This window comes from Carassius auratus, unplaced genomic scaffold (genome assembly GCF_003368295.1).
Source record: "Carassius auratus strain Wakin unplaced genomic scaffold, ASM336829v1 scaf_tig00047894, whole genome shotgun sequence".
NCBI classification, from domain to species: domain Eukaryota; kingdom Metazoa; phylum Chordata; class Actinopteri; order Cypriniformes; family Cyprinidae; genus Carassius; species Carassius auratus.
In genome coordinates, this window is record NW_020527052.1 from 3059 (window position 1) to 17500 (window position 14442).

General features: G+C 38.8%; 2 protein-coding genes across 3 annotated transcripts in view; both read left to right on the top strand.

The window, feature by feature from the left end:
• Positions 1–306: 306 nt before the first annotated feature.
• On the top strand, positions 307–2552 carry LOC113088989 (early growth response protein 1-B-like). Its single transcript, XM_026255884.1, has 2 exons — positions 307–612; positions 830–2552. The coding sequence occupies exons 1-2, from the start codon at positions 339–341 to the stop codon at positions 1807–1809; spliced, it is 1254 nt and encodes a 417-aa protein (XP_026111669.1). The 5' UTR covers positions 307–338; the 3' UTR covers positions 1810–2552.
• Positions 2553–7768: 5216 nt separating this feature from the next.
• Positions 7769–14442, top strand: part of LOC113088990 (serine/threonine-protein kinase DCLK2-like) — a 14506-nt gene continuing 7832 nt past the window's right edge. For both annotated transcript variants that reach the window (XM_026255886.1, XM_026255885.1), the window contains exons 1-7: positions 7769–8485; positions 10218–10564; positions 13208–13340; positions 13440–13526; positions 13664–13746; positions 13831–13906; positions 14417–14442. The exon at positions 14417–14442 is cut by the window's right edge and continues 77 nt beyond it. In XM_026255886.1, coding sequence (XP_026111671.1) covers positions 8116–8485; positions 10218–10564; positions 13208–13340; positions 13440–13526; positions 13664–13746; positions 13831–13906; positions 14417–14442 — 1122 coding nt within the window. In that variant the 5' untranslated portion in view covers positions 7769–8115. The remainder of the gene's footprint in view (positions 8486–10217; positions 10565–13207; positions 13341–13439; positions 13527–13663; positions 13747–13830; positions 13907–14416) is intronic.

Sequence of the window (14442 nt, forward strand, 5' to 3'; positions counted from 1 at the left end):
GTGCATGGCTCGTTTGTGGTTAAAAGTCTGCTATATCCGCATTGCACGGGATTTCAGCGTGCATTCTTTGTCTCGCTGTTGCTGCTCATCGTTTTAACCCATCTGATCATCAAAAGTCACCCGAGGCTATTTCACTTTGACACTGTTCCACTGCGAACATAATGGCCGCCTGTCATTCACAAACACGCCTCATTTTCCGCATTGGTCTCCAGGAAAGTCTCCGCTACGTCACGCCCCGTGCCCATTTTCGGAGGGGAACCCCGTCACATCCTCTGTCCATATTTGGGCAAGAGCTGTCTGGAGTTAGCACACGGCGGGGAATCCTCCTGCAGACGTAGATGAGCGGTGGGCGGAGCTTTGGCGGAGCCGAACGGTATAAAAGAGAGATGAGGAATTCCAGCAAACGAATCGACGGAGATCAGAACCTGAAGGAAGCCTCAGCTGGGAATCCCAAAGCAGGATTGTCATTCGGAAATAATTCCTTGTGGATCTTAAGCTATTTTTACATCGACATGATGCTGAACACCGTGGACTTCAGCGCTTTGGATCTGCTTTGCGCTCAAACCCTTCCTTTGGAGGAACAATACAACGTTCAGAATCAACCTGATGCTGGTGAGCACTGGGTTTAATCTCATTCATATTAAACTATGGTCGAATTAGTAACTTCTAATGCAAAAGCAACCGCTTCTCTTGATCAAATATTAAAACTGCATGCAATGCATATAATGTAATGTATTTAAAAAATGCACTTTTAGTTTGGATTCAATCCTGATGCAGTGAGTCAACAGCAGTCGCTTATGTAACGCATCTCTTTTCTCTTTCCTCGCAGCGTGTGGCTTGTTAAAGCCTAAAGCGGAGCCGCTGGACACCGGTTTCCCCGATTGCACCAACGATGGCTTTCCGCCGTCGCCGCTCACCTACACCGGGAGCTTCTACACGGAGACCGGAGCGTGCAGCGCGGACGCGCTTCTCAGCATCCTCACGGAGATCGTCGGCATCTCCGACAACTTCTCCGAGAACTCTCGCGGGAGCGCGCTGTCGCGGCAGGAGTCGCTGTTATCCACCGGGAGCTCGCTGGGTTCACCGGAGTCACTGTGCAACGACTCATCTGACGAATTCACGGATGTGAACACCTGCCCGGCGATCAAGAGCGAGTTTGGCAGCAGCTGTAATGGTGGCGATCTGTTCGATGGCTTTATTTCCCACGAGCCTTCAGACCTGGATGACATCATTGACCTGCTCTCTCCATTGGGTCCCGAGACCGACTCGGTTTTGGACACGTGGATCAAGCAAGAGCCGCTGGAACAAGCGAGCGCGCTGAACTTCATGCCCAACTTCCAGATTCCCGTCACAGCGCATGAAAACAGCCTCTATAGGACCATCTCGTATCCGTGCGCCACGACCGCGCTCCTTGACTCGCTGCTCTCCACCAACACGCGGAGCGCTAAACCGCGCGCCAGGAAGGGCGCGGCGCGCGAGAAGCCCTTTTGCTGCCCGGTTGAGAACTGCGAGCGCCGCTTCTCGCGCTCCGATGAGCTTAACCGTCATGTCCGCATCCACACCGGCCACAAGCCCTTCCAGTGCCGCGTTTGCCTGCGGTGCTTCAGCCGCAGCGACCACCTCACCACCCACATGCGCACGCACACCGGCGAGAAGCCGTTCTCCTGCGACGTGTGCGGGCGTCGCTTCGCGCGCAGCGACGAGAGGAAGCGGCACGGACGCGTGCATCTCAAGCAGCACGAGAGGATGCAGCAGAAGACGGAGCTCCTGGCGGCCGCGTGCGCGTTTTCCCTCCCCGGACTCGTGTGAGCGCGCGGAGCGTCCTGTTGGTTCCGTTCTACCCGAAGTTTAGTCTCGCGTCGCGGCGCGCGCTCAGAGCAGATCTGCGGTCCGACAACTGGAAGAGTCGAAGTCTGTAATCAAGACTGAAGCAAGCTCGGCATGCGAGGGAAAGCTTAAAAACTCGTAGTCTGCAAAGCCAGACATCTTTCAGCACTTCCGGTGGACAGCGCCTCAAAGTGTCAGCGGTCCAAGTCGCACAAAACCATGCTTTTCTACCTAAAACATTGATCACTCAAACCTCAGATGTTGTTTATGAAATGTCCTGCATGTCTTGATGTGAACGTGCACTTGTTACCACGCTGGCATGCGACACACGTTGTTGTATTTTGATACATCACTTTATAAAGCACACGAACAGAGCTCTATATATTTGTACGTTATTGACTGTAATTTTGTATCGTCGATTTTCAAGAGAGTATACGAAGAATCTATCTTATAGATTTTCATTAAGTGACTGTATTCCACTTTTGACAGTAGAATGTGTCTGGTTGGTTCTTGGGAACCTGAAGCGCTGGAGTATTTAACACTTCAACATCGTAGTTGAGTTGCAGTAGCACACGTGGATGTGCAGATTGGCCTCCTGAGGTCGTTTCGATATTATTGTCTATTTGCCTTTGAAAACTGTTCTCGTGCAATGAAACGTTGTCAAACGCCTTGTGAATATTTGAGGCTACTAAATGTTTCAAATAAATCTTTATTTACTGACATCATTCTGAGTCTTTAATGGTTATGTAAACACACATGCATTATATCTTCAGACTAGCTCTACTTACTATTTACTAGTGCTACTTTCCGTATATTGTACAATTATAGTAAATAGGTCAAAATAATAATAATGAATTAAGCATGTCTGGTGTGTAAGCCAAACATAATAAAAACTTTCATACTAAGAACATATTGATAGAAATAAATCGTTTTTATTTTGTACTTTTCCTATACTGTCGTAATTAAACAAATCTTTTGATTAAAATTTCATACAGGCATTAAAATAAATACATATATAAATATAATAATATTATGATATGCAATAAAATAAATATTATTAAAAATATATATTTTTGACTTTTTGCATGAATTAAACAAATGAGATAATTCAGATTTCAAACAGCCAAATAATAAATAAATTGTTTTCTTTTTTATACTGTAAAAAATATTGAAAAATAATTTCATGCTGTAGGTTTGATGAATTGTAGTAAATATACAAATATTCAGATTTAACTTTAATATATGTTCGTTATTATTACCTTGAAAATAAAGTGTTTTATACTTTCCATTTGGTCGTTTTTATATTAACGACATGTCAGTCTAGCGCCATCTATTGGTGGACAATGAAATACCTCACATCTGTCTCTCTTTCACACACACACACACACAGAGAGAGAGAGAGAGAGAGAGAGAGAGAGGGAACCCAGTGACAGTATATCAACTCACTCTATGTAATATATTGTAAAGAAAACATAGCTTATATACGATCTTTATATCTCAAAGATACTGCATTCAAACATGTTTAATCACATATTTAATGTATTATAACTATGGAAAAAATTGCAGCGTATTTTAATCAAGCCAGTTGTTCTCAGTATAAACACACTGGCGGACCTTCAGCACCACGAGTGCGTGGACAGCGCCGCGTGCTCGACGCAACGTAACGCGCGCGCCCCCACATTATGCTTTTTATTTACCGCTCCTCGTGCAGTGCGTTCCTCCCAGACCGGGAGTGACGTCAGAGGCGACCGGAGCGGCTGCTCGTGCTCGATGAAGTCAAGTTCAGCGGGTCTGTGGAAGACAAGGGTCCAGACAGAGTGAAGGCAGGACGCGCCAGACGTCTGGGAACCGGTGGGTTTGCGTGCATGAAAGCTAACAGAATAACATTTACTGATGCACTTTCACTGATGGCGCGTGTAGATGTTTCTCTAGATCAGTGATCCTCAAATCTGGCTCGCGAGATCCACTTTCCTGCGAAGTTTAGCTCTAACCCTAATCAAACGTGTGCAGGATCTGTCTTTTATCTCTCCCTGATTGTGCATTTGAACTGGATAAAATAATGCTGAAAACAGAATTTGCACTGGAATGACATAAAAAAATATTCTTAATTACTCTACGTGAATTATGTATTTCCTGATAATGTACATAATATTTTTTATTTACCAGTAGGAGAATATGTTCATATACTATGTGAATATGGATTACCAAGAGATGATGGAGGTAGGACACAGTAATGAGACAGACACCTTACCTTTAGATTCACATTTATAACAAACAGATACATTATTACAACTTAGAAGCATTTTGAATGGCAACAAACATGTTGTGATGCAAAGCAGTGCATTAAATATTGATTGAATGAAACTTAAGTTATCATTCCTTTTTTTCTTTTGCAGGTGTGATAATTCTGCAAGAACGTGTTTTGGACTGAAAGGCTCCTGAAATGCCAAAGAAGAGTCTTAATCGCTCCTAAAACGCCCCAGTGTTATTGATACTCCCTGAAACACTTCTCAAAAGCCCCTAAAAAGTTTCTTTAATGTCCTTGAAATGCCCAAGAGACTTCTAAAAACAACCCTTAAATGCTCCTTAAGTTACTGAAAGATAGAGTATACTGAAGATACCGAAATAGACCTTAAACAATCCTAAAAGTTACTGAAATGCCCTTGAAACACCCCAGAAGATACTGAAACACCCTTAAAATGCTTCTGAAGTTACTGAAAAACCTTTGAAACATCCAGAAGATACTGAAACACCTTGAAAAACTTCTGAAACACACTTAAAACATTCCTATTGTCACTGAAATGCCCCAGAAGATATTGAAAAGCCACAAAACACTCCTGAAACACTGCAAAAGTTACTGAAGAGTTCCTGATAAGTTCTTGAAACGCTCCTAAAGTTACCAAAATGTTCCTGAGACATTCTTGATACACTCCTAAAGTTCAAGAAACATTCCTGTAACTTTCTTGAAATGCTCCTAAAGTTCCTGAAAAGTTATTGAAACTCTCCTAAATGTACAGAAATGTTCCTGATGCTCTTGAAAACTCCTAGTTACTGAAACATTCCTGTAAACTTCCTTCAAATGCTCCTAAAATTACTGAAATTTTCCTGAGACACTCCTGACACCCCCCTAAAGTTACAGAAACATTCCTGAAACTTTCCTGAAAAGCTCCTAAAGTTCCTGAAACGTCCCTGACATGCTCCTGAACTCTGAATGACCTCACCACTCGACTCTGGAGTTGTTTTTCAAGAGTGTTAGCACATCATTGCAGTATGTCAACCAGCACAGAGCTGCCGTTATGCTGCCCGACCTGCGGAGAGACGTGTGGGTTTGGAGAGCACCTGTCCAGCAGCCGCCCCTGCCCGAAACTCTGTCTGACCCCTCGCCGGAGCTCTGAGAGACCGAGATCATCCGTCCTCTGAGACTGGAGCTTCTGGATGCCCTGAGTTGGCCCGTCCACTCCGAAAGGTTCTCCTTCAGAGGGACTCTCTCCCACCGTCCTGCCCTCGTCTCTGTCTCCAGTGCTAGCGGTCACCATGAGCTCCAGAGCCGCGGAGGCAGACGCCGGACACGCTGTGGCCCAGCTGGGAGTGCCTTGGCTGGGTAGGCTGGCGCTGGAGACCCGTGTTCAGCAGCTGGCGCTGGAGGTCCAGGAGCGTGTGTCGCGCAAACTGGAGGCGCTGCAGGACGAGGTGCAGAATCGTTAAAGAAAAAGATGCAATGTATCAGAGAATGTTTTTTTCTTTTCTTCCACCATTAATATCAGCACTGTGGACAAAAGTATCAAAATCATCCTAGACGTGTGTCCCGGCTAAGATACATAGGATCTAAGAATGTTTTGCGCGTTCCAATTCTGTGTGTGTTTTAGGGAAGTGTGTGACCTGGACAGGTTTGTGAGGGACACGGCGCTCCAGGAAGCCACTGCAAAGATCCGTCTGCAGCACTTCATCGAGGACACACACACAGACACACACTCACACACTCACGCACACACACACACACACACACACACACACACACACCCACTCACCCACTCACTCACGCACACACAAACACACACACACACACACACACACACTCACTCACTCACTCACTCACTCACTCACGCACACACACACACACACACACTCACTCACTCACGCACGCACGCACATACACACACTCACTCACGCACACACAAACACACACACACACACACACACTCACTCACTCACGCACACACACTCACTCACGCACACACACACACTCACGCACGCACGCACGCACGCACACACATACACACACACACAGACACACACACACACACACACACACTCACTCACACACAAACACACACACAGACACACACACTCACGCACGCACGCACACACATACACAGACTCATCTTTTTTGCTACTTATTTTGTTGATTTTTTTTTTATTATTTACGTTTTCACTTTTATTACATTTTTATAAAATGTCAAATTACATTTTTATGTTTTTAATTGTTTTTTTTTAATTTTCAAAATGATTTATTTTTTATAAATGAATTTTTCATTTTTACAATTATCTAAAATATACATATTTATCACTCGAACTCACGCTTACCCATATTTCCATAATTTTTCTCTTATTTGATTCTGGCATATTTGTTTTTCCCAGTGATTGGATAATATCAAATAATCTTTCCAAATCTTTTAATATTTTATCTACATATTTATGCTTTAATTAATTGTTCCCATTATAAGAAACCCTGAAACACACGTGAAATATGACAAACCAGTTCAAATGAACCTGTGTCTCTGTGTGGCTGTATGTGATTGCTGATCAGTTTTCCTGTGAAGTCCAGTTATAATGCTTCATATGCAAATGCTAATCCTGATCCTGTGATTATAGAAGCATCTTCAGACAATCTGAGTGTGATTCAGATCCACGTTCATACCAAACGATGCTTTTATTCTCTAACGAGACACAAATATCACAATCTTCCACATATCTCAATATTATAAGCACATCAGCACACTGTGGTATTTATATTTGTGCTTTTCTCTGTGGCACAAGATGATGTTCTGATCAGCTTTATTAATTTATTATTTTCATGATGTACTTTATAGGAACATTATTTTGTAATATTTTACTGATTTGACATTTTTGCATGTATTAAATATTGTATAAATAGTTACACTTTAATTATTAACAATACTTCTACAGCATTTATTAATCTTAATATTAATTTAAACACTTACTAATGCATTATTACATTAAATTGTGCTTGTTAGCATTAGTTAACACACTGTGAATTAATAATGACTGTATTTTCATTAACTAACATCAACAAAGATTAATAAATACTTTAAAAAATATATTGTTATTGTTCGTTCGTGTTAGTTTAATACATTAAATAATACTAACTAATGCAACCTTATTGTAAAGTGTTACCAAATTAATACATACAGACATAAAGCATGCACTGGAGTGTTTTATTTTTATTATTATTATTATTAAAATGTTAAAATTTTTAATCAATTGTCATCTTTAAATGCATAAAATGAAGCACTATCTTGTTTTTTTATTTATTTATAATTTGCACATTACCATTTGTAATATTCAATGTGTTTATTTGATGCGTTTTGCGTGTATGCATAAATAAATAAATAAATAAAGCAATATCTTTTGGTTTATTATTTTTAATTGTATTATTTCAGTTTTAAGTTCAGTTTGAGAGAGAGCTCTAGTGGACAGACGATGAAAGTCTCTTTCTCTCTGATGTAATCCTGCTGTTTATTCGTGACTCAAATAGGAATATAAAAATAAACCTTTTGTTTCATGTTTTAAAAATAGAAATATCAAACTTCACGTTTTTTTCTCAATGCATGACACAGAGGGAGATAAGACCGCGCGGCGCGTCCACGAGCGCTCACCTGCAGCAGGGTGTCGCGCGCACAGTGAGGTGGAGGAAAGGGGCTGCGCGCTCCCGTCTACAGCCACGCTGCCCGGTTACAGCGCGGCGCGCGCATTGAACCCGCACGCTCGTTCAAGGGCGGATCGGGTCTGACCGGGAGTGTTCGGTTCATCCAGGGCTTTGTTGCACGCAGCTGAATCATCTCCGCTGGGATGGACGCGAGCGTCTGAACGCGACGAGTCTTGCGGAATAAACGCTGATGTAAAGGATGCTGTCCGTGCGCCCGGTAAACGCGAGGCGGGGAGAGCGGCGTGTCCACGCGGGCTGATGACAATAGCGAATAAAGAGGACGATAGAAAAAAAGGAAAAAGAAAGACCGTTTGCGAAGTCGGTCACCGGGAAGAAGGACAATGTCTCTCAGCAGGAGCATCGAGCTCGAGCACTTCGACGAGCGGGACAGGGCGCGTTCGGGCTCACGGGCGAGCAGTCTGGTCCCGAGCCCCGCGCACAGCGCCAACTGCAGCTTCTACCGCACGCGCACGCTCCAGGCGCTCAGCTCCGAGAAGCGAGCCAAGAAGGTTCGGTTCTACCGGAACGGAGACCGCTACTTCAAGGGTCTGGTGTACGCGGTGTCCGTCGACCGCTTCAGGTCCCTGGACGCGCTGCTGGCCGAGCTGACGCGCGCGCTCGCCGACAACCTGCACCTGCCGCAAGGTGTGCGCAACATCTACAGCGCGGACGGCGCGAGGAGGATCGCGAGCCTCGAGGAGATCGTGGAAGGTCAGACACTTACGAGCACAAAGAGAGGTGAAAGGTCGCAGGTTCGAGGCCCTGTGATGCACCTCAGACGCTCAAGATCCCTGATACATTTAATATATCAATATTACAAATTCATAAAACAAATGAAATGTAATAACACAATGAAATATTAATATTACATTACAATAAATTGTATATTAAATTAAATTAAAAAGATGTATTTATATTTACAAATGTATTAGGTATATAATACATTTTATAATATATTTTAAATATAAACATAATATGTTTAAGCACAATTTATACATTATATATATATATATATATATATATATATATATATATATTTATTATGACATGTAATATATTTAATTCAAATATATATATATATTTAAAACATTCTATTATAAATAGTATATGACTTTATGTAAAAAGAAATATTTATATCAATATAAATAAATCTATTGCATATAAAAAATTATAATATATTATAGATATTTAATATGATAGGTAATATATTTAATTAAAAGTATATATTACATATTTTTATTTTAACATATTACACAATTAATACAACTAAAAGACCTCAAAAATGATTTATTTATTTAATTTGTATAAATGAGACTCAAGTTAAAGATGGTGAGCACTTGCCACTGATTCATCAGCTGCTTGAAATCAAGTAGATCCAGCATTTCATCATTAAGCAAATACTTTTAACCAATTATAAGCAGTTTATCATAAGAGCCAATAATACTCACTGCAACTGCAACACGAAGCTATGAGGCTGATTTGTTGCTCCCCTGTTTGATAAGGAGCAGTTTAATATTTAAAATTATAATAAATATTCTTTAAATAAATAAAAATATAATTAAGTCAGAAATTAAAAATATAAAATAAAATGAATAATTTTAAAACAAAATATAAAAATTAAATGATTTTAAAATAAAAGCAATCAAAATAAAACACTAAAAAATAGTGATATTTTATTTCTCTGTGTGTCATGTGACCATTAACCAACATCACCATAAAAAAAAAAATATATATATATTCTAACCTTAAATACAGTTCCAACATGATAACTGAGCACAGTTACCTCCAATTCTAATCACTGAAATAGAAACATATATTATTATTAATACTGTATAACACCGTATAAAATTAAAATACAATTTAATAACAAAACCTACAAAGAAATCAATAAAGATTTAATTTATTTATGTTTCAGTTTAAGTAATTTTAGTACTATTTAGTAATATATTTAGTATATTTAATAACATTTTTATTTTTCAAGGCAGTGTTTCTTATTTCAGTTAAATAATTTTAGTTTTTTTTAGCTTAATTTCAATCATTTAGAGGTAAAAAAATGAAAAAATGAAAATAATAAAAATTCAAACAAAAATGTAAAATTAAAATATATTATTTTAAAATGAAACAAAAATAACTTAAAAATAAAGTGAAATAAAATTAAGTAAAACTGTTAAAGCAAAACAAGAACAAAAATAAATAAACACTTTTTTTTAATTAAAAAATTAAAAACATGCAATGTCAAATTAAAATAATTTAGAAATAAAAACAAACAAAATAAAACACTTACTACAAAGAAGAAATGTTATATGTTAACCTGCACATCATGCGATCAAAGAACCGTGAGCATGAGAGCGTGTCGTTAAATTATAGAAATAGTAATTTAGATTGAATACTACAGTAAATATCTGAGTTTGAGTGTCGACTAACCGCGGTGTTCCTGTCGAAGGTGAGAGTTACGTCTGCGCCTCCAACGAACCCTACAGGAAGGTGGAGTACACCAAGAACGTCAACCCCAACTGGGGCTCGCGGCTGGCGGGGGCGGGGCCTGTCCCGGGGGCGGGGCCGGTGGGCGGAGCCGGGCGTCAGGGGCCTCAATCGAGGGAGCCGAAAGACTTCATCAAACCCAAACTGGTGACGGTGATCCGGAGCGGCGTGAAGCCCAGGAAGGCCGTGAGGATCCTGCTGAATAAGAAAACAGCGCATTCGTTCGAGCAGGTGCTCGCAGACATCACCGAAGCCATCAAACTGGACTCCGGCGTCGTGAAGAGACTCTACACACTGGACGGGAAACAGGTACAGAATATACATCAGGAGCACAGATCTCTAATACTTCTGATAATCAATCAGACGTGATGATCAATACTCATCTATTAGTAATGCATCCTGTTCATTGATTATTTTAGTAGCATTTGCATTTCCTTAAGATACTCAGGATCAATAGTAGAGTTTATTTTAGTACTACTTCTATTCTATTTATTATTATTTTGAATTTGAATTTGTTTTATATTTTCAGTTTCCGTTTTATTTAAAGGGATCGATTGCCTATAAATGATCATTTTGTCATCATTTACTGTCACTCGTGTCATTAAAATAAATTTGTTTGATTTTTATCAGCGGAAACAAAATAGACACATTTTGAAGCGGCTTGGACTTAAGAGTTAGATGAATATCCTATTAGATGTTATATATTATTATTCATTTTTCAGATTATGAAATTTAAATATAGAGAGATATTAGATATATTTATATTTATAAATTGTAAATCATGTTTATATATATTTATTTAAATATTATGAAGGTTTAGGTAAAACAAATAACACACACACATATATATATATATATATATATATATATATATAAATATTTGTATAAACTAATATTAAATATATATTTATAGTTTTTACATTTCATTTAAATATTTACATATATTATTTAAATATTAAGATTTAAGTGGATACCACATTCTATTTCACATATTATTAATTTTATATATAAATATGTGATTTTATAAATTTAAAATATAAACAAGTATGCAATATAAGTTATCCAATATATCTTATAATCATTTAATATTATTCTTATATTTGAATGCATCTCATCTCATCATTTTATCCACTATTTATATATTTAATGGCCATTTAAAGTCCAGAATAAAAATGTGAAATCTTGACATGTCGGTCTGTTCCTCAAACAGAGGATGATCTGGTTTACAGTGTAGTGCACGAGTCTCTGTTCTGATGCTTCATGGTCATGTGTAAGGCTTTCATCAGATGCAGAAGCGCGTGAACATTATCGCTGACGAACACCAGCATCTCATTTTCTGCTCCACACATGAAGAACGTCAGAAGAGATGCAGCGGTGTGTGACTGATGGATGACGGACGGAGACACACTGAATAATGAAGGAGACGCTCAGTCTCTAGAGACACAGTAATCTGCATCTTCCAGAGCGTCCCGTCTGACTGCAGTACTGCGATTCACACACATCTCCGATTTAAATACTTCTGTAATTAAACATAAAAATGCAGAATGAGAGTAAGTGATAAAAACCCTAAAAAAAGACAATGCAAAATTGATATAGATAAATGTAAAACAAATCCTAATATATATATATATATATATATATATATATATATATATATATATATATAAAATAAAACAAAAATGTAAAATATAAAATAAAATAAGATTAAATTAAAATAAGCTTTTTAATAATATTTTTATAAACAAATAATATAGTAATAAAAAAAATCTAAAATTAAAAATTATTATTCAATATAAAACTAAAAATGTAAAATGAAACCATTTTATGATAAAACATATAATATGAAAATTAAATAAATACAATTAAACAAAAATGTAAATGACATTGCAAAATGTTAATATTTTTAAAACACAACATGAAAATGTGAAATCAAAATAAGTAATTTAAATATAAAATAAAACAAAACAAAAAACATTTAATAAATCACTTCAAACTTAAATAATTTTAAATCACATAATTATAAATAAATAAAAATTTAGAAATAAAATTCACATTTTTTTAAACAAAACAAATGTAAAATGAATTTCATCACAAAACAAAAATATACAATTAAAATAAGCAAGTTTAAAAAAATAAAATAAATCACTAAACCAGATAGAAATAGTTGGTTTGGCCGGGATCAGATGCTGCAGTGAGTCTAATTAATTCTGAGTTAATTACACTGCTGTCTGCCTGTGACGGGCTAATGTGTGTGTGTGTGTGTGTGAATGAGTGTTTGAGTGTGTGTGTGTCTGTGTGTGTGTGAGGCTCAGTGACTGCTGGCCGGTTGCCGTGTGTGTGTGTGTGAATGTAGCTGTAGTCATGTTGTCATGTGACCAGTGATGATGAGGACCCTCGTCATGGCAACCTTCACGCCCTGCACTCATTTTCCCATAATGCTTCACTCTCCTACAGTGCTTTCACTTTTAATATCAGTGACATATTATATAGCAGAGTTACTATAGTTAACTAAACTTGAAACGAAAGTAAAACCATAAGAAAACGTTTTTGTTACTTTAGTCCATGAGGAACACGGTCGAATGCCTTCTCCAAATCCACAAAACACATGTGTAGTGGTTGGGCAAACTCCCATGACCCTCCAGCACCCGACGAGGGTATTCAAAATATTAATAAAAACAATAATAGTATCTAAATGATACTAAAATACCAGTATTGTATCGCATAAGCCAAATATTTCTATTTATTTTCATTTCATATATCTAAGTTTTAGTAATTTCATTATTGCTTTGTTGTTGTTTTCTTTACCTTTATTTTTTTTATTTGTATTTCAGTTTTGGTTCCAGTAAATTTTGTACTTTAACCTTAATTTTTTTTCTGTTAGTTTTTGAGGAATTTATCATTAATATTTTTTCATGTAATATTTGTATATATTTTTCTATGTGTTATTTACAGTTGACGAGTCTGCAGGATTTCTTCGGTGATGACGATGTTTTCATCGCGTGCGGTTTGGAGAAGTTTCGTTACGCTCAGGACGACGCTGCTCTCGGACACGCGGGGAAGGGAGCCGCGGCTGCGTTCGTTAACGGTGAGATTAACACGTATCTGAGAGTCAGAGAGTATTCACACACACACACACACACACACACACGTCTGTCAGACTAACAGCCGTCTGTCTGTCTCTCAGAGTGTAAGAAATCACGACCGTCAGTCCCTCCCAAGACTAGTGCATACAAAACCTCCGGCGTCCCGCGCTCCAAATCACCCGTCTCCGGTAAACACACACACACACACACACACACACACACACACACACACACACACACACACACACACACACACCCACACACAGTCACTGTGAGCAGTATTAAAGCACTGGTTACTCATGAGTTTCTGCTGATGGTTTTTCAGCCAATGAGGCTCCGAGGAGCGACTCTCCCCCGATGAGGTCATCGCAGTCCCCCTGCAGCCCCGGGACTCAACACAGCCGGAAGGTGTGTGTGTGTGTGTGTGTGTGTGTGTGTGGCTCTGCACACCTGTGCTCTGAGTGTGTGTTTGACATAATCTGTACTCCTCAGACATCCGGTCATGAAGCGTCTGCGTCCCCGACGCCCTCCAGAGACCTCAACGATGAAGAAGACCTCAGTCCTGAAGGTAAAACACACACACACACACACACACACGTTTGTTTTTGTGTAAAGTGTGTTCATCCCATAGGTGTAATGGTTTTTATTCTGTACAAACTGTATATTCTATCTCCCTTCACCAACCCTACACCTAACCCTAACCCTCACAGGAAACTTTGTGCATTTTTACTTTCTCAAAAAAACTCATTCTGTATGATTTATAAGTGTTTAGAAAAATGGGGACATGGGTTATGTCCTCATAAGTCACCCTCTCCTTGTAATACCTGTGTCATACCCATGTCATTATACACACACACACACACACACAAAATAACAAAATTAAATATTGAAAAGGGAAGTGTTTTCTTTCAGCTAGTTTACATTTAGCTGATGCACTACAATAACTCAGCCCTGCAGTAGCTCCGCCCAGAGTGGAATCTTATTGGTCGATAATCCCACATAACTGCATATTAAACACCAGGTGTGTTCTGATTGGCTGTCATTGTGACACTCTCTCTCTCTCTCTCTCTCTCTGCAGTGAATGGTAATGAAGTTCAGTCGTCT